Source organism: Poecilia mexicana, unplaced genomic scaffold (genome assembly GCF_051168715.1).
Source record: "Poecilia mexicana isolate PSO_F unplaced genomic scaffold, ASM5116871v1 scaffold_7, whole genome shotgun sequence".
Taxonomy (NCBI): domain Eukaryota; kingdom Metazoa; phylum Chordata; class Actinopteri; order Cyprinodontiformes; family Poeciliidae; genus Poecilia; species Poecilia mexicana.
In genome coordinates, this window is record NW_028263376.1 from 10,244,955 (window position 1) to 10,271,197 (window position 26,243).

General features: G+C 38.2%; 1 protein-coding gene across 1 annotated transcript in view; it reads right to left on the reverse strand.

Annotated features, from left to right (window-relative positions):
* The window catches only part of prkar2aa (protein kinase, cAMP-dependent, regulatory, type II, alpha A), a 41,085-nt gene that overhangs the window by 3,820 nt on the left and 11,022 nt on the right, over positions 1 to 26,243 (reverse strand). Inside the window, exons 3-9 of the mRNA XM_014995130.2 lie at positions 12,440 to 12,475; positions 5,310 to 5,446; positions 3,795 to 3,901; positions 1,036 to 1,177; positions 567 to 668; positions 372 to 446; positions 216 to 281 (exon numbers count right to left, since the gene is read on the reverse strand). Of these exons, the coding sequence (XP_014850616.1) occupies positions 216 to 281; positions 372 to 446; positions 567 to 668; positions 1,036 to 1,177; positions 3,795 to 3,901; positions 5,310 to 5,446; positions 12,440 to 12,475 (665 nt within the window). The remainder of the gene's footprint in view (positions 1 to 215; positions 282 to 371; positions 447 to 566; positions 669 to 1,035; positions 1,178 to 3,794; positions 3,902 to 5,309; positions 5,447 to 12,439; positions 12,476 to 26,243) is intronic.

Consider the following 26,243-nt stretch of genomic DNA (forward strand, 5'->3'; position numbering starts at 1 on the left):
GAGAGCTGCTGAGAAGCTGTGATGGATTCCCTGCTGTTGCTAGGCAAAACCTGGAAGCCCTCCTGCAGTCTGGCGGATATTAATTGAGTGTGTGGGCTGCAGTCACCCATTGTGCTCAATAGAAACCGGCTAGTGAAAACAGTTCAAGACAATAAAAGAATTACATTGTAAAGCTGTTAAACTACAAGTGGAGGTGAGGAGGGTCTGTGCCTTACTTTACTCTTCATCATGATTTTGACTTCTCCAGATTCTACAATGTAGAAGCAATCAGCCTTGTCTCCCTAAAAATGAGGAAAAGAAAAACATTTTTTTTTCAATAAATCAGAAAAGGAAGTTCAGGGTAAAAACAGTGGAAACCTGTAGTTTCCCACCTGTGTGATGATGCGCTCTCCATCTGAGAACTGCTTCACTCCTAATACATCCACTATCTTCATCCTCTCTGTTGCCTGGAAAAGAAAAAATAAAGGATGTTGAAAGAAAGCAGAGCCAGGAAGCGGTTGGGACCGTCTCAGTCATTATTCACTCTCATTCAACCATTTCACACTTGTTGGGCGATCTAAACTTACCTCCAGCGATTTCAGCAGCGGCACAGACTCGATGAAAGTCTCGTACATCCTCCTCTTCTTGGCATTGTTCTTGACAATGAGTCTTCGAAACGTTGCACGGTCCTAGCAACAAAAACATTGTGAGAACATAGAAAAAAGAAAAGAAAATCTCCCCTGCACAGAATGGATGTTTGACTGTTGTCTTTCTGATTTTAGCCACCAGGAGGAGCTGCAGCAGCATAAATCATCAGACTGGAGCAGGGCTCCATTCATAGATTACATGAATTAACCCGTCTGAGCATCACAGAAAGCATCGCTAGGAGCGACGACGGTTCAGACCGTGGTCTAACTTGACAGTATGTAAGACTTATAAAACTCCACACTTGCTTTGAGCAAAAATAAAGCATGTGATTGGATTTTATAAGGCTTTAAATAGTGTCCCTTCAGTTATTTTACTTTTTACAATTCAGCTTTTCATTTGCGTTCTTACCAAGCCCCAAAGTGCGCCCTCCTCGGTGGCTACGATGGTGGCGGCACGTGGCGTGTTGTACATGAGGGCCAGCTCTCCAAAGCTGCCCTTATTGTTGTACTGACCCACACAATTTCCTGATACCTCAATGTCATACACACCCCTAGAGAGAAGGAGAGTTGGACCAAAAAAAAAAAAAAACGAAACAAAAGGTTAGCAAAATATTACATCAGACTGTCATTTTGTAAACTGACCTAATGCTTTTATCAGCAACCCTGGATGGATTTTTTTTTTCTGCACAGTGGGTGACAATATAATTAAGAGTTTATATACTGGAGGTGAAAGCAGTCAAATGAAACCAATATTGTTTAATCACAAAATATCCCCACCTCAAGAAAAGCACAACTTGATTTTTTATACCACTGCCATAGTTTTTCTTCAAAATTCACCAATAATTTTTTTGTGGAATCCTGAATCCATACTTCATCACTGTGTCACATTTGTTTTGCAGGATAGAATGTTTAACATGTTGAGTCATTTTTTTTTTTTTTTTAGAATTATTAAAGTCAACTTTTTTTTACCTGTACATTTCTTCTGACTGGTAGAGAACTTGTTTAGGGATCTAAACATTGGGGATTAGGGATTCATTTCACAATTAACAAGAAATTATAATAATTCAAATCCAAATCTGCCAGGGGTTTGAACAGTTTTGGTCTTAACGATACGTGTCGTAAATAAAAACCTTGTCTGTTTAATTGTTAATAATTGAATTCTTTACAAAAACAAATTGCATGTAGAAGGAAAGGCCACAAAGTGCAGATGAATGCTTTGCTAATGAGTGCAACATTTGAACAGAGCAGCTCTGAACTGCCTCTGCTTTCCATCTCTATGAGGATTATACATAAGGAAGGTAATTTGCATTGATGTTGCTCGGTAGGATTAACCAGTCATTTTCTAAGAAGGCCTGTCCTCTCATTGGTTGTGCGGAGGGGCTAAAGCCCTCGTTGCTGTTGGGAGTATTAGCTTACTTTGGATTAGCATGACCATGGGGACAGCGATCATCTGTGTTCTCAGGTAGCTCCGTATGCAGGCGCCACTCAACGGCTACGTTTCTAGCAATTTGATTCGACGCGATTAACACAGAGTTAATTTTAAGTAGGAAGAAGCAGTATTTTTTTTTAATAAAAACTTGAATGAAGGCAGAAATAATCAATGGTAATAATGGAGTGCGCCAGTGCTCTGACTTGTGCACAAAGTGGTGAGAGAAGACACACAGTATGCGTGTCTGCATTGGAAATAATTTACTATCCAGCCCGTTGCTGCCCTGCTCTGTGATGATTTCATTTCCCGTGATAAAATATGAAAACCTGTTACTGCATTAAACAACTGATCTTGATTGCTGAATCGCAATTACACGCAAGCATCTAGAACAACAAAGCATGTGGTCCACATGCTTTGTTGAAAGAGAAACAACCGGATGACATGCTGAGGTTAAAACTAATGTCTTGGAGTAAATTACGCAAGCGTGCTCCATAATGTTTTACAATGATCCTTATCGCTTTTTTCCATGCTCCGTCCAAATCATATTCCGGCTTCTCCCCAGGGGATTGCACAGGATTTTCAGCTACTTCCTGTTTTATGGGCCTCAGAGAAGGTTGTTTACTCTTTACTGAAACGCTGCCAAATGGCAGCACACTGGCAGGGCAAGAGGCTGGATTTAGAAACAGCTGAAAGCGAGGGACAAGTAAAGCTGCCCAGAGGTTGGTGAATAAATTGATATACTCTGAAGTGTGGAGGAGACGTGATCACTGCCTAAATAGGGACAAAACGGGAGTCATTTTGCTGTATTCTGCTCATCTTTCATGATAGCAGTATCTGTGTGCTCATGCTCACATCCCACCCTGCTGATGACATTAACTACCACTCATTACTTTGTCCACGGAAAACCCCGGGACAGTATACGACCAGGCAGGCGTGCCGCTCTTAAAGGTCATCGCTTGCATTGTACGAGGCGGCAGGCTGCGCGGGAAGGTGTGGGAGATTGAGCCCAAATGGAGCTATAACAATGTGTTGAGCCGATGTGTCGAGAAAGAATGGAGGCAAATGACAAACAAAGCAGCCACCGGCCAAAAACCGGCAACGATACGCTCTCCTAAACGGCAGGTTTAAAACTTAGACATGCCTTAGTGGAGATGGCACGTACAAAAAAGTTAGATATTTTAATGCCTGGATATGAAAATTGGAATAAAACTGCAGCAATTTTGCTCTCGACTTCTTTTACATCCATAAAAACATCAATAGTTATATAAAGGCAATCTAGAAAAGGTGCAAAAATACCTGCAGATTTGTAGCTTTAAACTATGGCTGCGCAAATTTAGGAAAAAAATAAGGTGGTAACATCTTGGCTGTGATATAGATAGCAGTCAACAGCAGAATTTTATCACTACTCTTTTCCATCATTGTGATATCTTAACCTCTCTTCCTTGGATTTAAGCGTCTGGGTCACCGAGATCTAATTCAGGTGTATGTATAAAAGCAAGTGTAAGCCCACTCAACTGGCCACTTATATAGTATTATTTGCAATCAGAGTTCGCAAATAATACTGTATTTGCAGTAATGCACCAACATCCAACCAAGTCACCTGTGACTGAAACAGCGCACTTCTCGTGATGATGGCTGTTAACACTGTAGGTTTTTAAAGGCTTCAAAGCCCCTTGAAGTTAATAGATTATCTTTAAATGCAATGAAGTAACCATTTATTAAAAAAAAAAAATTCCTACCTCTCTATGACATAAAAGTTGTCTCCGTCGTCTCCCTGATCGATGACATGCTCCTGTGGTTGAACCTTTAACTCAAACATGGCGTCCAGTACCTGTGAGAACTGCTCCTGCAAGACAGAAGAAAAACAAAAATCAGAAGTTAAGAAGAGGAGCATTGAATTTGACATGCGCACCATTTCTGAATGTAGAAAAGATTAGATTTCATAATGACATCAACAGAACAACAGAGAGACAAAACAGGGGAATGAATGACTGGTTGGAATTCAATAGTGCAGGTGGCGTCTATGATTTTCTAGAATACGTTTCGTATAAAATGAAACGCTGCCGATCCCTTGGAAGCGACAGGACTTAAAAGATGTGAATTTAATAACAAAATTTTTGCAACCATAACAACCAACGGTCCAGTGTCGCTCAATTCTTCTTTTGGAACCAATCAGTAATCCCCGAAGTAGTAAGGAAAGTTTTGCTGGGAAACATCTGATTAATATCAAAGTTCAATAAGGTAAAGAACATTAAGATGAAAAAAAAAAAAAGAGATTATTCTTAAAGGAAAGCAAAAAAAAACAACAAAAAAAACACGACTCTTTTGAACATTTTATTTGAAGCAAAATTAAAGATGAAAAAAAACATAGATAATGGTTCTGAATAGTAAAAAAAAAAAACTTTACTAGATAGTCTCAATTTATTATTAATTTATTTTTTCGCAAACAAAATAAATTGTTGATTTTTGCATATATAGACCAAATAAAGGGAGTTTTTTGTTTTGATGTATTTAATTAAAAAGGTAAAAAAAAAAAAAAAAAAAAAAAAAAGATTCTAGTGTCCAACATGCTGATCACTAAACAAGCAAAAAAAAGCTGATATTGATCAGTCTCATTTGTGCATTTTCGATTAAACCGAATGTGCATACGATAGCATAAAGACGGATGCACATCTTCGGTGAAGATTGTTAGAAATATGTGTTATCACTTTTACAGTAGTAGTTAGTTTGTTTTTAATTTAAAGGGTTTTGGCTTTCCACTGTGTGTGAGCTGATATTAGGTTGAAACCCGTGTCTTCCCATTATTTACAAGAATGTCTTTGTAACATGATTATAACAGGAGGCCCCGTCTTTCTTTCTGCCCTCATGTGAAAGAATCAACTGTGTGAAAAGACAAAACTTGCTTTTCCCTCCACCTTGAATCCTTAACTACCGGGATAATCCTTACTTGTGAAACTGCCTGTGTGCAGAAGTAGTTTCTGTTTCCCCCTCTTGCCTTTCCTCCCTCCCCCCCTTTTCTTGATAATAAAGACAAGCTTTGACCAGAGGTTTTCAGAACATATAGTGAACCGCTTGGAGAAGAGGTTCACTGTATTTTCTCCTTTTGCAAAAGCCTGGTTGAAAATTGATATAAGTCGTCTGTGGTTCCTTTATGTAGGTTGAGAAAATACCTATCAAAGATGCATTGTTTTTAATTTCACCATTCTCCAAAGTCATCAGTAGCTACATTTCCTCAGTGTTGCAACACAGTTTACCTGATCTAGTGTTTTGAAGAGGAGGATGTCTCGGCAGGCCTCCTGCAGTCTGCAGCGCTGTTCGTCTGTTTTTGGGTGAACCACTCTGGGCTCAGCGTCTTCGTCGTCTTCGTCTGGGTTGAATGCTTCGGCACAAACTGACAGAAAGACATGCGATTCCATTACATTCATCCATGTTCTACATTTACACAAATAAACTGTATTATATAAAGAGAAGAAAAAAAAACACCATACAAACAGACGACAGTGGAGAGCTTATAATGAGGCGACAGCCTGCAGGATAAGTGAGACGCTGGAGGAGCCCAGAGGAGGAAATGACACGTACACTGAAACATGTTTTGCCACACCAGAAGACAAACCCTGACAAGGTCATTTCAAATTGTCACTACGTATCTGCGTTTCGGCTCCTCTGCAGACGCACTACACTTCTCGCATGACATTTATACTAAACACACTATAGTCTAAGAATGTGTGCGTGGAAATCAAGCGAGTAACATCTTTCCTCCCAGGAGCGGTGCCAGTGATGTTCGCAGCAGTGTGACCTCGGGAGTGTCAATGTGTCAGCTCCTTTAGTTCAGCTTGATCAGGTAGTTTAAAAAAAAACAAAACAAAAAAAAAAACACAACAACAAACAGAAGAGAAAACACAGCTAAAAGTGTGAATCTGGATGCAGAACCCAGACCAATCAAAATATTGAATATGAGGTTATAAAAGGCAGACCTCGTCCTCAACATGTTGGTGTGAATATACGCAGCGATGTGTGTTCTTCACCGATATCCTTTTAAATCAGATAATGGAGCAGGCAGGCTTGCTGCAATAACATTTTGTTTCTCAGTGCTGTCAGATCCCCCCGAGCCCGGGGGGGAAATTAAGGACAGGACTCTTAAAAATCTGAGTTCATTTCTGACACAGTACTTTGGTCAAGCCAAATACAAAAAATATTGAAACAATATTTTACAGATATATCACGTGTTTTGTTAAAATGTTCTAAACCGACTGAGATTCTAAAGGAAGAGGTTGTATTACACCGTGTTCTGTCAGAGGCGGTACAGTAGAATATTAAGACAGTTTAATTTGTGATTGGACTGTGGGAGTCGGATGCACACAGCAGGAAGCAGAGAGCCGCTGGTCATCACTTTGCAGTCTGGCAGGCTGGATATGTTAGCAGCTTCTGTGAACACGAACAGCGTTGTTCCCCAGTGGAGCCATGTGATATTATGGTCCATGTTCCCATTGACTTGCATCTGCAGCAACACCCACTAATGGTAAGTTGTAACATTTCCCCCTGAAATGGGGTCACGTTTGTAAGGAAAATGTGTTTGAGGGTTGAGCAGCAGAGTGGAGTATGTGGGTTGTGCCTATGAAAAAAAAAAAGAAAAATAAAATGAAATAAAAATGCGCCAGAGCCTTTCTGCCAAAGCCAAACGGCTTGTTCTGCTATTGGATCTCGCTTGGTGTCCTTTATTCGATTTGCTGTAGGAAGAAGCCAGATATCCTGGCAGTAATGCATTAAAGAGCCATATACAACCACAACAAACGAGGAACCTCCTCCTCATGCTGGTCACCAGTTTGGTCATGTGTTGTGGTGGGATGGCAATGCATTCCTCAACCATTATTTGTGGGAAGTCAGCTGACGTGTTCATGTTGGTCAGTCCAACATGAACCGCAAAGCCCAATCTGATCCCACAAGTGCTTTCCATGGCATTCAGTTTATTGCATAGAAGCACTGTGATGACAATCACAAAAACCCACACAAACCTGTAATGTTTATGGCCTAATTACCAGCATTTGTTAGAATTTTTCATTTTTGAACACTACAGCAAATTGTCCACTGAAAGAGATCGTGCAGTGCCGTGTGTTTCAAAGGTTCAATGAGATGCACATTTGCAGATGTGCCAGTATTGTTCAACTGATTGTCATTGCATCCATCGAGGGATTAGAGGCATGGCAGCTACATTGGATTCTCTGGTCAGGCTGGTGCAAAAATGGCACTTTTATATTTGGAATTCTGATAAAATACAAATCAAACACACAATTACTGGGACGATCTGTTTATGTATAAAATTCAATGTTTAATATATGTTAATGTTTGAATTAATTGTGAATGTTTTTTTTTATTCTTGCTCAGTCCAATAAGCAGTAAGCAAACAACTGGAGAAAATGTTATTTATACACTATTTATTGGCTAATCTCTACTTTTAGCAGGAATGTATTGTTTTATAGTTGATTGGGGGGATTAACTATATCAACCATATTTTTAGTTTCTATTAAATGTAACACCAATATCCATAGATTATGATGCTTCATATTTTTGTTAGGTATAGGCAGCAAAAACAACACAGTAGGGAGAAAAAAAACAAAAAAATATTGAATATCCATGTTTGTGGAAGGAGAATGAATTGAATGCTAAGACTGAGTGCAAATAACACTAATATGAACTCTTTTTAAAAAAGAATGTTTTATTAATTGCTAAACTTTTAAGTTGCTGGTTTATCTTTTTTTATTGTTTGGAAAATATACAACTTGGGGTTTAAACAGTAAGTACAAGATGAGTACTTGTATTCAAGTTGTGCTTCTGCTGAGTGACATCAGGGAGTAGGGATCTGTATAATAATGTTCAATTCCACTCAAAAATACTTTTTTGATCCCAAAGGGAAAAGAATCGCTATTAAATTGCCAACAAATTGAAGAATCCTGGAAGAATCTTCAAAAAGTTGTTGTGGACTCTGAAGGAGTCAAAAACTGTACATAAACCAAATAACTGCTTGGACTGCAACAAATGGTCATAATTAAGGTATTTTTGCATCCAGGCTCCTTCTGTAACAGGTTTGGTGACGTCGGTTTAAAGCAGCAAAGAGATTTTTAGACAGTGAAGCGGTTGTGAGGTAGTCAAGTCATTACAGAACAACTAAACTGTTTCATTGCCAAAACAGAAGTTGTCTGCCAGAAGCAACTTTACATAAAACCTTGAGATGGAAATAATTAACTTTATTTTATTTTCAGTAGTAGTAGCTGCGTAAACTGTTCATTATCTGCGATCCGATATAAACACAAACCATTAAATCATTAACTTTTTACTGTCGTACAACACTATGATAGTAATCCTGTTATAGAACAAGGCAACACTGTCACAGTGACTGCTCTCGCACATCAGAATGAGTGAAAATCTTTTTAAAAACTAGATTTCAAATAGGCCACAAAGTTTTGATTGAAGCACCTTAAAGTAAGGGGGCTCTTTCTTACTCCCAATAAGCAGAAGAGTCCATCAAAATTTTTAAAATTATCTTAAGCAAAAACTCTAAAGATCTAAATGTAGAGGACAAACATAAAGCTGGCAAACATTGCTGGATCAAAGACCTCATAACCATCTTGATTAAAAATTCAACTGGGAAAAAAAACAAAACACTATTATTTATACATCAATGTTTACATTTGCAGTTTTTAGATGAACTTGTTTGTGATCACTGCTTCTCATCTGGCACCAACTGCTAAAAAGGAAAAGCCAGCTCCGTCCCAAGTATCTTTTTTAGGTTAAACTCAGTGTGTGAACAAAGTCGGCTTCAACAGCAGCCGAGTGCTCCGGGTGGAAGTAAATGTTGCCATGGTGAACTTAATAGCTACTGAGAAAAAATTGTAACTCCTGAGGACCCAGTGAGCAACCAAAAGCCTTTCCTGCATACATTTGTGTTTGTTTGGTGTGAAAATCTCAACAGGGGAATGAGTTTAAATCAGGGACACTTCCGTCTTTTTGTCTATTTAGGTCTGTAGACAACAGATGATTGTTTTAAGGTTTCTGACCTAACAAGTGTTTGATTTAAAATTTTAGAGTAAATTTTTAACTATGGGATTGTTTTTATAAAAGCAAACACTTTCTTTTCCCAAGCAGAAAATAACAGATTGTTTTATTTATTATTTATTTTAACCAATAAGCTCTCTTCTTATACTGGATAAAATATGTACCAAATAAACCTTGAAAAATAGCAACTCAAGTTTTAGGTTTTTTTTCCTGTTTTGTTTTTTACTGTGACCTGGTATTCCCATTTTTTGTTAAAAAAAAAATGCAAGTCTTTCATAAAGGAAAAAGACTTGCATTTTTTCTATAAAAAAATTAAGCATACTTGTTAAAACTGTTGTGACAGATACTGAAAAAAATGTAAAGGCTTCTCCCTGTGGTCTTACAGCCATCTGCAGAAATACACTCCTCCATGTCATAAACAATCAGAGCTTTAAAAGTATGAGTGACAGAAAAACTGCACCATGCTGATGTAAATGTTTAGTAGAGAATAACATTCAAGTAAAATTAACTCCAGGAATGTAAAGCTGCTTTCAGGGCTGAATGCCATTTCTTTCAGATTTGATATTAAATATTGAAATGATGATTTTTTTAATGTGTCGATGGTTCCTTTACATATATTTACCTAAACTAACCATCCCTAGTAATTTCCACAAATTCATAGATTATTTGATTTTCTTTACCTTTTCTGACAAGCAGTGAATGGGATTGGGAGAAGAAAAAAAAAAAAAGGGGAAATATGGTAGAAGAGATGAACGTTTATTCATTCACTTAAACCATGCAACACTGCAGCCACCCAATAAATTGGGCTCATGTCTGACTGTAATGAAAATGACAGCCTCTTTGCTCACACATAAGTCATTACCAGTGACCTGCAGGATCTATCTCCCTGCAGCACGAAGAGCAGAGTGGGTGAGACTCCCATTTCCCATATACAGACGGCAACCCGGAGCAACTGCATCCGACTTCCTTCCTTACTGGTTAAAAAAGCTGCAGGGGACTAAAAATCTGCAGTGAGGACACCAACTTTCAAAGCTGCCTTGTGACCTGCTCTGAAATGCAGCAAAACCAAGCAGCAGTGAAAAAGTAAGCTGCCTCATCCCTAGGAAAGAAACATTGTCTCACGATGAAACACAGACCCTCAACTTTGACGGTTTGCATATAAAAACTCAGCATTCACCCATAATCGGTTCTTTACCTTTTTGATTTACTCGCAAAAATGATTAGCAGTCTTCATATTAATGCAGAATGTCCCCATCTTTGCCTTTTTGGTACATTCCGTTGCACATTTCTGGAGTAACCCTGCACCTGAAGCCCTGATAGAAAGGAACTAATCATCTTTAGAGTTTTTCCATCAAGTTCTACTGGAGCAGTGGAGTTTAATTTAAAAACATGGCGCGCTGAAATATGGAGACATAAAACCAGACAGAGAAGGGGGTCCTGAGGACCGGAACGGGGAACTAATTAAGTTGGTTTATTATGCAGTTTGCAGTGTTGCTTCTGCAATATGAATAGCTCAAAATTAATTGAGTAGACTTGTGGTACTTTAAACTAAAATCTAGACCTTCGCCATACTACATCTGTCTACAATTGTGCAGCGCTAATAGAGGCAAAGATTAGGACTCTGTGGCCGATTTTTAATCTTTGGTATTAGTCTGACTTGCTAGAACTAACTTTTGCTGTTCGGTTCTGGGAACTAATGTAAGACGACAGAAGAACAGCATGGAAATATTTTTACTAGAATTCCTGCTACGAGTGAGCGTTACAGTTAATAGATATGACGTCATGTAGCTGTATGAGAGCTCAATTGCTTTCAAAGTAAGTTTTATAAATATTTTAAAAGAAAAAAATGTTTCACCAGGGTTGATATTTGAAACTTGCTTTAGCATCTTGAGACAATTATATCTGTGTGTGGATATTCTAGAGAATGCAGCTTGTTACGAAATCTATCATTAAATCCAGTTGTGATGTTGAGCAGGTGACTGAACTTTGCACAAAGCGTAAATCAGTAGATGCATTTCTAATGGCTGCACTCACAGCTGATTAATTTGTTGTGAATCCATAAATGTTGACAGTTCTTTAACACCGTCAGTATTTTAATATTCCACGTGTTAATATATCTGTCTCTAAACACCGTCTCTTTTCACGCTGGTGAGTGTGAGAGATTAGTTGATTAGAATTGTGAAGCATTCACAATTACCGCCGTTAATGAACTAAGGTAGTGATATTGATGTGCCTGTTTGCAGGGATGCTGTGATAAGTAATGTTTATTTGGATACATGCACTATAATCCCCTACAAAACGGAGGATATAACTCAGGTGGATTAACTGGATGAGATGTTTATAGAGACAGAAACAAAACTGTTCTTTTACAGACATGATAAAGAACTGGCTGCAGTGTCAGCCTAGTTAAGAAATGCAACTTTTTTGGTGAAAAAGCTCTAATAGAGTGTCAATAAAACAATATGGTAGGACCAAATTCGGTGCGTTTACTGACCAGAAAGACATCAGGTTGTAGAATCTCTAATAAACGGGTTACCAGACAGGGTTGATTAATCTAAAACAAACTACGTAAACTGAACAAGCATCAGACACTTATTTAAATCTATTAAAACACAAAAACATGCTCATTTCCTCCCGCAGTAAACTTTCTAATTTCTAAAATATTCTTCTGCAAGTTGAGAGCAATTCCTCTCCAGTATAACTAACCTATTTGGACCAGTGATGCTTAATCATAGTCTAAAAAGGATCATTACCTTACAGCAAAAACACAAGTGTCTGTATGGTCCATTCAACATTAATTACCATGTTATGGCAACAAGAACCTCTAAAACCTTATTACAATTGAAAAACATCACATCATAATGATCAAGATACCAGCAACATTGAATATTAACAAGGAGGACAGCTGGTGAAACAAAGACAGCAGAGCTTAGAAAAGATAAACATCAGCCGACACACAGACACACCCACGGCCTAATCAAAGTGCAGCGCTCTGTGACGGCTGACGACATTCAATCACTCATATGTAAACACTAAACGGGCACAGCGGAGCGTGAGAAAACAAGTGTGCTCTCCAGGCAGGACCACAGAGACGGAGACGACACACTAAACACCAGATCCTCAGAGGAGAAACGTTGCAAAAAACATTCATTATTAAAACATTGACTAAACACGGTTCGATGCCAGACTCGTCAAAAAAAAAAGCCCAAATATAATGTCAGTGAGGCAAAGATGTACGCAAAGGCATAACTATGGTGGATTTCCCCTCTCTGAGGACATGACGTCAAACCCACATGCATACACACAAACGCATACATGTACACATAATCCTTACCTGACACTCTCCTGTTGAATCTGCTTGGCGGTGGAGCTGCAGAGAAGAGAAAAAAGAAAAATTAACATCACTGTTGTAACTTGTACCACAAGTCTGTTATTACTCTGAAGTCCTGAGGATGACATTTATGAGCAGATGAGATTTAATTGGCTGGCAGAGAAGAGAGATTTGTAACAAAAAAAAAAGGAGGACACATGATAGGTTTAATAATTCAATGTACAAAAAATGATTATATCTCACAACTTTAAAAGAATAAAACAGAAGATTAATTTGAGATGTATTTTCAAAAGCTTTTCATGCTTGGTGTTCTATTACAGTCTATCGAATTAGATTTGCAGTATGACTTGCAGTACAAGTGTAACATTTAGCCAGATACTGCAAATTGTAGAGAAATCCCCTTGGTACAGAGTTTCCTAAGTTAAAGAGAATCATGATCCCAAGAGTTAAGTTCTGTCTGAACACAGCCAGATGCCCTGCTGGTTCCTCCTTAAGCAAAGTAACCAGAAACAACTCAAAACTGCAGAGTCATGAAGGAACTAACTAGAATCTTTCCATCATAACTCGCACATAAATACACACTCACACACCGTGCGTCACTCACTCTCTTCATAGCTCAGTGTCAGAGTCCATTAGATCTAGGCTGTTAGGAGACTAAGGGGGTATTCACACACACACACGCACGCACACTACTGTCCTGCAGTTATCCGAGAATTAGGTCAAAGTTCAACACACTACTCTCAGGAGACCACCATCAATAAAAAGAAAAAGCCACAGGAGAGTGTATTAAACACAAAAATTCATATAAATTTGTGAATTTCTAAAAACAGCGCTATATCAACTAGATTAGCTTTCATACACAGAAAAAAAAATTAGCAAGCCTGGAGTGTTTTCAACCCCATTTGCATAAAAGTGTTAACCGTCTCTCTCACACACACACACACACGCGCACACACACCAGATATTCAGGCTTAGCCAGCTGCTTTACTTTAGTCATTCTGCCATAGTGCTAGGCTTCAACACTGGGCAGAATTTATTATCCTGCTTTAACATCCATCCATATCGCCTGTTGCTATTTTAACAAAGTGGCAACGTTGCCATAAAACTGGTCTGGTATGAGCAACCAATGTTTATCTCCATCTTGTTGCTGCTGGTGTATGTGTTATAGGTAGCATTGTTCATGCGATACTTGTTTAGGCATGTGACACTGATAGCCATGCAGTGCAGGATTGCGGGGTGTTTAACTGAAACAGAGAGGCCCTGTCAGAGGCCTTGTCTTTTCACAGGGTCAAAAGGGAATAGAAAGTGATACAATATTAAGTTTGATTATGGCTCATAACAGAAATATTCAGGTCTGCTAGAGACGTTCTCCTAGAATCTCCACACCACAATGGCTTTGCTGTATGATACAAGTGCAACAAAAAAACAAACAAACATGGTTTTTACTGAAAAGTTGAAGCTGTCAGTGTGCCATTATAGCTCTTTAATGACTTCACCAGAACATCTTCATCGTCCCCTTTAGGGTGGGTAAAATATCTATTCAATGCACGGCAATATAATATTTTCCAATTGAATAATAATTCAGAAAAATGCTCTGATTGACTAGGCCGTCAGTTGGGGTGTTCATATGCAAGCACCTGCAATTGCAAAGTGTTGTAGAACCAAAAAAGGTTTTAAGAAGATGATGCGATGGTTGGACTTTCGGAGCAACTGACATGGCTCTCTCTTCTCATTACATTTCTGAAGAGTCAAATGTCCTGGGGACCAAGCCCCTGCACGAAAGCTACACAGAGAACAATATAGCACAATTGTTGACAGAAGTAATGAATTAATGGGGATTAATGGAGAAAGTGCCTGCAATTGTCACCAATAATGTTGGTAACATGAAATGTCCCATCAGTCTCACCAAAGATTGTTGGTTGCTTTGTCCCCTGTACAATGAGATCTTCAGAAAAGGTGTTTATTTTTTTACACACGCAATCAGGACTTTCTTTTCACTATACACCATCATCTTTACAATCCTGGAAAAAATTCGGGATCGTAAGAAAAAGAATATTTATTAAAATGTTAATTATTTTTATTTCAAGGTACATGAGCTTGAAGGCTGAACTCTCCACACCCTCAGCTCTAGACCGGCCCGGCCCTTTCTGTCTGATGAGGAACGTGAGGAAGTCCTCGACCGTCTCATCACTGTCACTGTGACACTGGGAACTGAGAAAAGCTCTGCAAGTAAAGATGTGTAATAAATGAAGAAGCACACCGTGTACACAGAGAATATTTCTGTCGTAAGGAATGCAGTGACATGCACTTCAATATTAACATCAATAATAATGTGATGTCAAGTATTATTGTCCTACTGCTTTATTTTCAGATATTTCTTTTTATGTCAACATATTTCTGTTTATACGGGCAAAAACATAAATATCCAAAAATTATCCAGAGGGCTTAAATCAACTTGTGTACTTTTTATTGTAAACTCAACACTGAAGAGTTTAAAACAACACAAATTGTGACTCAAAAAAAATCTAAACCAAACTGAATTGTGGCAGCTCTAGCTTCCTTCAACATTCCCTGCAGCATTAAACAAGCATCAACAAATATATTAATTAGTTATACTATATTAATTATACTCTACGCAGTTCTTGGCAATATTGACATTATGAATGTTGTCATTCCATTAACAATACATTTGCTATATATTGTGCAACCAGTGTTCACTGCCTAACACATGTAAACCAGCTGTTCTACTTCATTAATATTCCCCGACCTTCCCTTTGCTGTGGGGTAGGGTGTGTGTGTTTGTGAGGCAAAAGATATGCAATAACAAAACCGACAAAACAGAGGAGCGCATTCCCACAGTTTATTAAGACCAGCTACACTAACAACTCACAGGCAAAACCAACCAAAATCTGGCTCTACTGTCCTCATTAGTTATGTTAAAGTAACAACGTGTACAGATATGTTGACTGACAAAATGGGAGTTCCGGCTGTTGCAGCTCACTAAATGACAAATGATCCAGATCGCTTCTTGAACACTGAAGACGTGAAGTACATTGGGTTGTCTTGCTAACAGGACAACCTAAGGCTCCTTTAGCTCGTTGGTGGGCTCACCTTGATCGGTTTCTTCAAAGTTTAGCAACAGCTCATCGTCCACTAAATAGAATAACACCAATACCCAAGAATACATAAGCACACTAGCATGCGTCCTGCTTTATTTGTTTCATTGTTGTCACAGAATCAAAAATACAGTTAAAAATCTAAAGTATAGCCTAGTAAGTCTCAAAGTTGACTAAAAACTCATCCCACTGCACTCAGCTGATCCACCATTGGGGGGAAATATGTCTGGCGACTTGATGTAAATGATGGATAAGTACGCCACACCTCATATACATCATAGTATTTAACTTTCATCTCCATTCACAATATCTAAATTTTGCCAGGCAGCTGGACATAAAACAAAGGGGTGTGTGTGTGTGTACACACAGACTGTGTGGGTGCAGGAGTCCGAGTGTGTAACGTGTGAAGTGCTCTTCCTGCAGTCATGTGGCTGATGGGGTTCGGAGTGTGATGGGGTAGTAGTGGTGGCTGTATGAAGAGTGTGACTGAAGTTGCCTTGGCAACCAAACACAAAGAAGATCTCATCACCATAACAACGCTGTCCCTTTCACCTCCCTCTCCAGCCCCCCCAGTAACCATCCATCCCCCTTTTCTATCCAGCTTGTGATAAGTGGAAGATCACCCTTCCTCTCCTTCACACATACACGGTCTGTCCATCCTCCCTATACACTCCCACTGGGTGTTATGGCAGCATTAACAGCAGTGAAAAAAAATGAGGAGCAAAGAAAAGAAGAAAGAAATGACAGAAGAAGAACCAGAGGGGGAAACAATTAGACCAGAAGGGGCAGATCGCTGACAAAAAAAATAAAAAAATAAAAAATAAAAAAAGAGTCGTATAGGGACATAGGGATAAGAAATGAGAATTAAGCCATTACATGAACCCAAAAATATGGAAAAGATGGGAGAAAAATGACAAACCCCCTTTTTCTTGTCACTTTTATGCAATTACACACTCAAAAAACAAAATTTTGAAACAGGCAGTAGAGACAAAAACCCATGGGAACGAAAAGAGAGCAATTGAACCATCTCTGCTTGGCATTTCCCATTGATTTATCCTTCAGTCCTTCTAATTGTGAGACTGTCGGCCTTGCCTGTCAATAGCTCATATAGCTGGCTGAAGGGGATGAATGTGGCTGCGGTACTTGAGACAAAAATAATTACATTTAATAATTTGCTTTGACAAAGTGAGTGAAGATGAATGAGAGAGAAAGAAAGATTCAATCTGGGAAAAAAAACTATTTTAAAGTGTATTGAGAAAGCAAAGACTGGCTTTGAGGGGGCAAAATAATAAAATATATAAAAACAGCTTAACCTTTTCTAATTTTTTACCACCCTGCTGTAACTTATCACCCCCCCCTGATTTTCCTACAACTATTCTACTTCCTGGAATAGAAACAGTGAAAGGCTAAAAAAGCTTTTAAACAGACCGGTCTGGAACAGAAATTTGGCAGCAAGTCGACCTCCTTTAGGAGCCATTCATTTATTCAACTGAATTTTTTGTTTTTGTCAAACTGGATTAATGTTTGACAAAAGCACTTCATGTTCACAAATAAATGTTTTTCTGGTAGTGAAAAAAAAAGATATATTTAAAACTTTGAAAGAGACATGATTTTGTGCATCTTTTAATCAAATTACGGTAACACTTTATTTGAAGTGTTACCGTAAGTGTCATTAACATGAAAGTGTCATATTAATGACACTTTCATTAACATGACATGACACTGTCATGAACATCAATAAGTCTTCATGAATATTTATGACTGTTGTCATAAAGCGTCATTCGGTAAATTATGACACTTTTAATACAAAGTTGACATTATTCAAAATGTCTTTATTATGACAACTTGACATTAACCAAGAAATCATTACTGATATACATTTGTTATAAAAGTATTACTGATTGCACTTTAAAAATGAGGTAACTTTATGTTATTAAAGGTAAAGTTTAAACAGTAATGATTTATTGGTTAATGTCAAGTTGTCAAAGACATTTTGAATAATGTCAACTTTGTATTAAAAGTGTCATAATTTACCGAATGACGCTTTATGACAACAGTCATAAATATTTATGAAGGCTTATTCATGTTCATGACAGGTGTTATGTCATGTTTATGACGGTGTCATGACAGTCTTATTCACCCCCTTCAAATAAAGTGTTACCCAAATTACTAATCCTTAACATTTGTAGTTTCACATCATACACTGAGTTTTTAGCATCTCAGTGTTAGGCACCACTGCAGCACACCTGCACATGGAAACCCTTCTCCAAATGTTTATAATTATACATCATAGCAAAGTGTTTAAATGAGAGTCTAGTCTTTCCATTCAACCTCGTTTCTCTGCACCAGGCCGGTTTACGAGCCTGTGAATCTGCCTCACTGTTGCTTTGGATGTAATTGATAGATTGCAGAGCCTGTCAAAATATTGAGCCCATATGCATTTGGTATGTCACAAAAAGGGTATCATCATCATTTTCCACCAGATCCGAGTATTTACGAGTAAACTTCCTGTTCTAAAGTGCAGAGCTACGGCTCCATGTGGAAGGTTTTGACTTAAAAAAAGAAAAAAGCGTAATGATGTTTTTTATTGCTTCTAACTAAATACAAGAGTTTCTGCAACTAATAGATTTCAAAGTCACAAATGTCTAATTTAACCCTAAACTGCAACTTGCCCCCTCCACATTTCTTCTTCTAACTCTTCCACCTCTGTTCACCTACCTCTCCCACCCCCAAATCAGCCTCAAGGTCCAAATAATAACAGCAGGGAGAGATACGTTTCAAGGAACTTTCCCCCATGTGTTACTTCTCCTCCAGTGCAAGCAGCCTTGGATGTCCCAACAAGTCTAACTCCCTCAAAAAAACAACAACTGCATCCTTCATCTGGGCACACAGTGAGGTCAGCAAACACAAACAGCGTGAGACATGTGCAAGCTCACAAAACACAGCAAATGGAAGACAACTAGAAACGCAGGGAACACATCAGCTTCATGTGTACACCCACACATGTAATGAAGCCCCAATTCCCCCTTGAATATTGCTCTAGTGATGAATGCGTGCGGAGTCTGAGCAGCGAAAAAACAAAACGGGGGGGGATTTTTGTTTTCCGCCATTATTTGAATGTGACTGGCACAATGTGATACTTCCTCTCACACGGCACAAAAAGGATTGTTGAAGAGACATACAGTTAGAGGCAGCTCAGCTTTTTCACCATGGACTGAAATTCAAATGACCAATCCTAAAACTTTTGTTTTGGTTCGTCTGTTTATTTTAGTGATTCTAAATGAACATCTGTGTACTTTGTTTGACACGGCTGATGTGCTACTGAGGTTATAAGCAACATTAGCTTCAGGTTCATATTCATTTTCATATCAACATGAGGTTGATATAGAAATGAAGACGGAAAGTAAAATGTGTGTTGCACAGATCAAGTTTATTTGAGTAGCACATTTCAGAAACAAGGCAGTCAAAGGGCTTTGGAACATAAAAAAACCCAAAACATTAATTATGGAGAAGGGCAGTAAACATTACATTTTGTAAAATGCCATCATCCAGCAAATGTACATAAAAGTTTGTAATCTTATCAGGTGGGTTTTTAGCCTCGAGTTAAAAGAAGTCAGTGTTTCAGCGTCTGCCATTTTATGGAACTTTCTCCCAGATTTGTGTTGCATAGAAACTGAATGTGTTTTTTTCTTTCCATAATAAAGGTTTGTGCTAGTTTTGTAAAAAAAAAAGAAAAAAAAGACAAACATAATTTAGAAGACAATGGGTAGATTAAAGAACTAGAAACCTCACTCTGGAGTTATATAAAACGCTTCTTTTCTGAAAAACAATTGAACTTTTTCATAATCAGTACATCCTGTCCTTGTAGAGGGGACAGTCAAATCTAGCTTAAAATAACCCCCCCAGCCCCCCTCCCCAAAAAAACAAAAAACAAAAACAAAGTCTGTCCTGTTCCAGTGGGGTAATGATGCGTTTAAGATTATGTCCTCTTTCTCAATACTTTAAGTTCAAGCCTTTTACAGCCAGATTACATCAAATAAAACCAATTCACTCAAACTGAACACACACACACACACACACACACACACACACACACACACACACACACACACACACACACACACACACACACACACACACACACACACACACACACACACACACACACACACACACACACAGTAGAAAGGATAGGTATCTTTTTATCCATTCCCAAACTGTTTTTGTCAATCTGTGTGACTCTATGGGCATTTGTGGCCACATAGACTGCAGATAATCATCCTGATGGCATCTTTTGTGTCATTCTAGGTGAAATATGTAGTGCAATGCAGGCATCAGGTCTGCTGACGTGTCTTCAGGCTGCAGTGCGTCATACCACAGTCAAATTATGAGTGTCAAACAACATGCCAATTATTGCCCCTTGAAAATTGAAGCTTTACTACATGGACTGAGCACATGCTGGAGGAGCTGAATGCTTATCCAGTATCTGGGATGTCGATGTGATTGTGTTTTACAGTCAAGTTTGTTGCTGCTAGAGGAATTTATCGTGTGCCGTCTAAGAGACAAGAGTCAGCTAAGATATAACCAGAGTAAGGTTGATATATAATGTAGAGTAATGTGCTTTTGTTTATTTTTGTCACAGTTTAAAGAGCCCAATGTAGAACAGTGGAATTGCTCAGTTTTCCCAAAGCTGTTGAGCGACGTATGTTGCAATCACCATATCAGAAAAAATGAATAATAATTAAAAAAAAGCTTGTGGTTTATTAAATGAGAGGGCAGGGCAATTAATAAAATCTGCATTTCGATTTTGGCTCCAATCAATTACAGAAAATTGTATCAAACAAACAGTAATTATTGTTCCACAATAGTTTTGCTTGTGTTTTTTATAGTGCATAAAAAGGTTTTCACACTCAATTAGCAATTATGTAAAATTGTGATTGTATTATTCACAAAAATAGTAATTATTTCTTCCCCATAACCGAGCAGCCCTGATATTTGCAAATATGATAAAAAAAGACTTGGAGGTTTTTAGACTAAAAGTTAATTTCAGTTTTAGAATATTTACCCAAGCATTCAAACATTTTTAACCTCTAAAAACAAAACAAAAAAACAAACAAACACCAACTTAGTTATTAGAACGAGTACTTCAATGATAATTATGTCAAGAAGCTTTCAAACAAATAGTCAGTTAAAGGGTTACATTGAACTTTATGTTTGAGGTGACAATGTAGAGGAGCTTTAAAAAGGCTTGAAAAGCTGAAACTCAAAAGCATTTTCTCATTCATCAGGAATTCATTGTTATTCTCATACTGCTCATCATGTGAAGTTACTGTTTTATTCCAAGTTTCAGCTTCCCACTAACCCTAAGCTTTTCTCTTCTTAGAACTCAATATGCAGGATTCCGATTAAAACTTTTCCCCTTGTCCCATATGTGACTCAATCTACTTTCCCAGTGTTTCGACCCTCTCATCGCAAACTCGCTGAAACTTAGGCCCTTAAAAGGAAGTAACTCTGGCCTGCTTATAGCTGGGCAGCATTGCTTTCATTGCACTTCAACTCTTGGTGATGTAATTTAACCCACTTTGAGCCTGACAGGCCCTGTTCTTACTCTATATTTATTACTAATAGATTGTGTACTCAGTTCAACATTAGGATCCACTGACCAAAAGGTGGAAAGAAACACTGGAAGGGGGAGAAAAAAAACATTACAGCTGGTAAATTATGTCAGTTGAGTTGAAAAGTTAAGTCATATCCTGGTTACTAATACACACCAGTATGTGGCTCTGAAATAGAAACTGCTGCTTAAAAAAGAGGGAAATGATTCCTTTCCCCTTTCTGCAATTCTCACCAAACTAAAACATGTTCCAAAGACAAGAACTTCACTCTGTTTAAAAAAAAAAAAAAAAAAAAACAAGTCCCAGAGAAACGGCTTTTGGCTACAAACAGGAAAGCAACAATCGGCCTACTTTTCATTTACGGTTACTGGACACTTTTGTTGTCACTATAAAATAAAACTTTATGGTACTTGACGTCTACATGTTTTTTTGGTACAGCAGCTACCTCCCGATTAGGGTTTGGCATCATAAACATTTATTCCCATCATTAGGAGTCTGTTGAAGCTTTTTAGAGCATCGTGAGAAGACATTTATCGTCCGTGGAAATCCCCACTCCGATAATATGCTGCCGTTCCCTTTACGTTCACCAGGTGAGAAGTATGGAGGATGTGTTTTTCTGCATTTATATTTTCAGAAAATAATGAAAAAGACAGAAATTCACACATTAAAATAAGAATGCCCAACCTGTAGTCTTCACCTAAACCCCACTCCTTGAAATGCAAACCACCCATTTCTCATTCTGTAATTAACTCCATATTCTAAACCTTAAAGTCTAGATGGTTACTAGACTTCATCTTACTCAGTTTTAATATAATTTTATAAAAATGATGTTAAAGCATTAATATTGTAGTAATTGTTCTTTTCTTCTAGAAATGGACTGAAAACATTTACTACCATACAATGTGGTACGTTTTGCTATAAAAGGGTTAATGAAAAAATTAGGTTTCCAGCCATCATGGCGTAGGATTGTCACTATAAATTATTATTATTATGAGAATTATTTCTAAAAAAGGTCCATGATACTAACAAATGCTTAGATAATTGCCCCTCCCTGGTGCCAGCCATGACTTATAACAAAGGCAGCATCTAAACTGTGGTTTGTTTCAAATCTAGTTTCCCAGCCTTAATTACTCAGGGGGAAATACGCCGTTTTTTTGTTTTGTTTTTTTTCCTTCATTCAGAAGTCGCTGGCCAGAAAGATTCCCAGAAGTAACTAATGTGCGGAGGAACCGGTAGGCACTGGTTGCTGATGATGACTGCTTAATATATTGACGTCAAAGCTGATGCATGGTGTAATTTGAACTCGTTCTGCTCCTGAGAAACATGCAGAGTGCAGAGCTTTCTGTGCATGACTTTACCTTTGAAGATAAAAAAAAGATCTAAATATGTGCCTCGCATTTTATTTCTGTAAGTTTAAAGCCGCCCTGGTTGCTGATGACTGGTTATGCCCTCAAAAACCACATGAGTGACAGTTTAAATAAAATGACACCATCAACTAAAATCATTTAGACCAGTCTAAAGTTTGTTCAGGCCATCTGCCAAAATCCTCAACATTATCAGTGAAAACGTGCACAATTAAAAACTAGTAGAACCAGTTGACTCCTATCCGTCATCTGAAGACGGAGACACAAATCTGCAGATCTACAGGATTCATGACTGCATGATGTTCCAGGTTTTTCTTTCGTGGCAATTTTCAGCTCCAGCATTCAATAGCTTGCAAAATAAATCTTTTTCATGAAGCTATACTCTGACTAAGAAAGTTTGTGCACTGGAGACGAATCATTAAGGCAAAGGCTAGCAAATCAAACCTGGGAATTTTTGCATGAAAAGACCCAACATCTATCTTTTTATTACAGGGAGGCAAAAAACAAACAGGAAGTGACACAGTTTCCCATACTGAGCTATCCTGGTAAAGGGCTAGCATCTTGACTATGGACTGGTACTTTGAGAAAAGGAATATGCAAAATGATTTGGGTATATGACATACTTGGGAAACAACTGACAGTTGTATTGGATCAGGGAAAAAAGAAAAGAAAAAGAAAGCCAATATGGAAAAAAAAAAAAAAAAAAAAAAAAACGAAAAAAAAAAAATAAACCAAAACTGCAGCACTGTGAGAAAATCTGTGACGATACTGAAATTTACAGAAGGGGAATGTTTGGAGGCCACTAGTAGTTCACAGAACCCTTTCACTCATTATCTGAACCATCAGAAGGTGAGGCCGCTGCCTATCAGCTACTACCAGCAGCAATGGGCTGAAACTGGTTTCAAGGACAGTTGTCACTACAGTGACCTTGACTGTGTTGATTCACACATCTACAAAGCCATCAGCGAAGGCAAATCCCAATGAGAACCACTTGAAACCAAAAGGCAAGGATATTTAAGTTTGCTCGATCTTTTTTTTTTTTTCTTTCCGGATCAGCTTGGGTGTGCTCTTCATGCCAGAGTTTCCAACATAACCCTGCTGACTGACTCGCAACATGCTGGTTGAGAAAATTGGATGCCATCCCACAGCAGTGTGCGACCAAGCTGGTGGCCAGCATGAAGAGCAGGTGCCAGGGTGTCGGGGTAGTGCATGGGTTTTCCATTCCCAGTAATTCTTCAATCCCCCAAACCAATGAAAGACACCGATGAGGAGACGGTAGCAGAATGAGCCGTTTGGCATTGGGAGAGGATTTGGCTACGTTTTTCATGAGCGCACAACCCACATATTCAACTGTGCTGCACAATCCATAAAAGCATTTTCTTACTACAAGTTTATATTTACAATTCCATTTTTAATTTCCACAAAAAAGGAGTAAAAGAAACAAACAATTAATTTGTACAGATCATCTTTCAGCTTTGTTAAAAAGTCAATCAAAAGGCTACATAGGCCACCAGAGCTGCATAACATCCCCATTGTAGCATCAGTATGTTTAATATCCCAATCGCAAAGCTATGCAACAACTTCTCAAAGCCGTATGATACGTTCACATTCTATATGCCAATATTATGTTAAACAGTCAGGTAGACTCTATGTACTTACTACGCCCAGTCTGCCATAGACTTTCAGTCCAAGATTCATTGTGACATTAGTCATGTATAAAGAATGAAAAGACCTTGCCATCATTCTCATTATGTGTTTTCCTAGTAATTTCTGGAAAACACAACTTCAGTCAGAATACCATTAAAAGAATAAATTTTTAACTCTATATAAGCTGGGCCAACTAGAGTTCTCTTGAAGTTTACTTGGAAACCTGTCAGACTAAATCATACTACCAAGATTGTTCCTGTAAATAGGCCTATCACCATCCATTTGACTGGTCTAATAACCAATTCAGCAGGAAACCATTTATCCGTCATGTCAGTAAACTTCTGTTACCACATGAAGAAAGTTTATTACTCAGCTCAAGGTTTGTATCTGCTGAACAAAATACAAAATATATATAGTTCTAGTGTTTCAACATAATTGGCCTAAATAGCTTAAGAACAGCTAGTTGTCAAGCATTTTAACACATGTGTTGAGTATTTAACTGCTCTCTGAAAAAAAATGTTTACAGTTTACACAAATCTGGCAATATCTGGTTAACTGCACGTCTAGCTTCCATACTCATTCAGTTTCTTCTTCTCATTCATGTTTTCTTGTCTTCTCTCCTCTTTTTGTCAAATCTTTCTTACCCTGCTGAAGGCATTCAGCTAAACCGGCCTAATAACATCTTCCCTCTAAGCCATCTGGTCTAATGAGATTGGGGCTTTGCACCGAGACAGACACATGCAAAGCAAGTACCAGGGGACAAATGTGACATAGGTGGGTTGAAGGCCAACAGGACAAGAGAGTGATGGATTTTTTTTTTATTAATTAAACTCAACACCCAGGAATGCACAGGCCTTGAGAGAAAATGTCGCACATGGCTTATGGGAGTATTAAGAAATAGACAAACAACTCAACAACAATGGAGGACAAACTACATGTGTTTGTGTGACCCATTTTTAGAGGCTTTTCTGCCTGAGCACGAGGCTGAAGATAAGAATGAATGCTATGTCATTGAATAACCCTAAACCTCGAGTGAATTCAAGCTTATCTGACACTCCGTGGAAAACACAAACAACTGCTTGCAGTCAGTTCATCAACTGTAAAAGCCTCTCTGATGACCGAGCAGTCAATTTTAATTAAAAACGAACTGATCGATATAAGGTTAAAGTATTCTAAATCCACTGCCTGATTTTGCTCTGCATTCTGTCTAGCTTATAAGACGTCGAGCATTTAATGAGATTGAAAAGATTTGGCTTGTCAAATAAAAATCAGCTTCTTTATGCAAACACAATGACACCCAACCTCAGGGGTCCTGGATTTTTCTCTATGAGCACCGGGGAGCAAAGATTAGTTTGAGTGTATGATCATGAATTCTCTTTGAACAAAATCTGTTAGGATAATATGTCTACGTATTTTTAAGCTAGTAATGTTTTTTAGTACCTGCTTTATGATTACACATACTGTCGAACACGTTTCATTGTTTTATTCTTATTCTTTATTGCTTTCTAGCACGCTAGTTTGGACAGAACTAACGCAATGCTGCTATTTGCTCTGGCTCTTTCCCTCATCTTTTAAATGCCATCTCTCTCAGTAGGTATGTTTACATGCACACAACTATTCAGACACTAAAACATTTTTTTTCTACATAGGAGACTGCCATGTTCACATTATTTTCTGCAAACCTTTGCTTAAATATGATCAGGTTTAGGTTAAGCAATCAAAGAATATTCAAACACAATCATGTTCAGTAACAGAGCTCGCCTGCCTTATACCTCGTCTTATTGATGTTTGTGCCATTTTCAAACACTCACAGCTGTTTTACAGTGCAGGTCCTCAACCTGAGCAGAAAAGGTGCCGAACGAAAAGATTTGGGTGCAAGACAGAACAACAAATGAAGCCCGTTGTTCCAAGGTTTGTAAAGATAAGAAGGATTGGGCTGGAGGGGTTACAGATGGAAAGAAATGTGGAAAAACCCTCTTATGTAAACAGCATTTTCATTTCATTCAGTCATGACTGAACAGATTTTTGTTTATTCCCAGTGTAATCTCATCAATGCCCACATTAT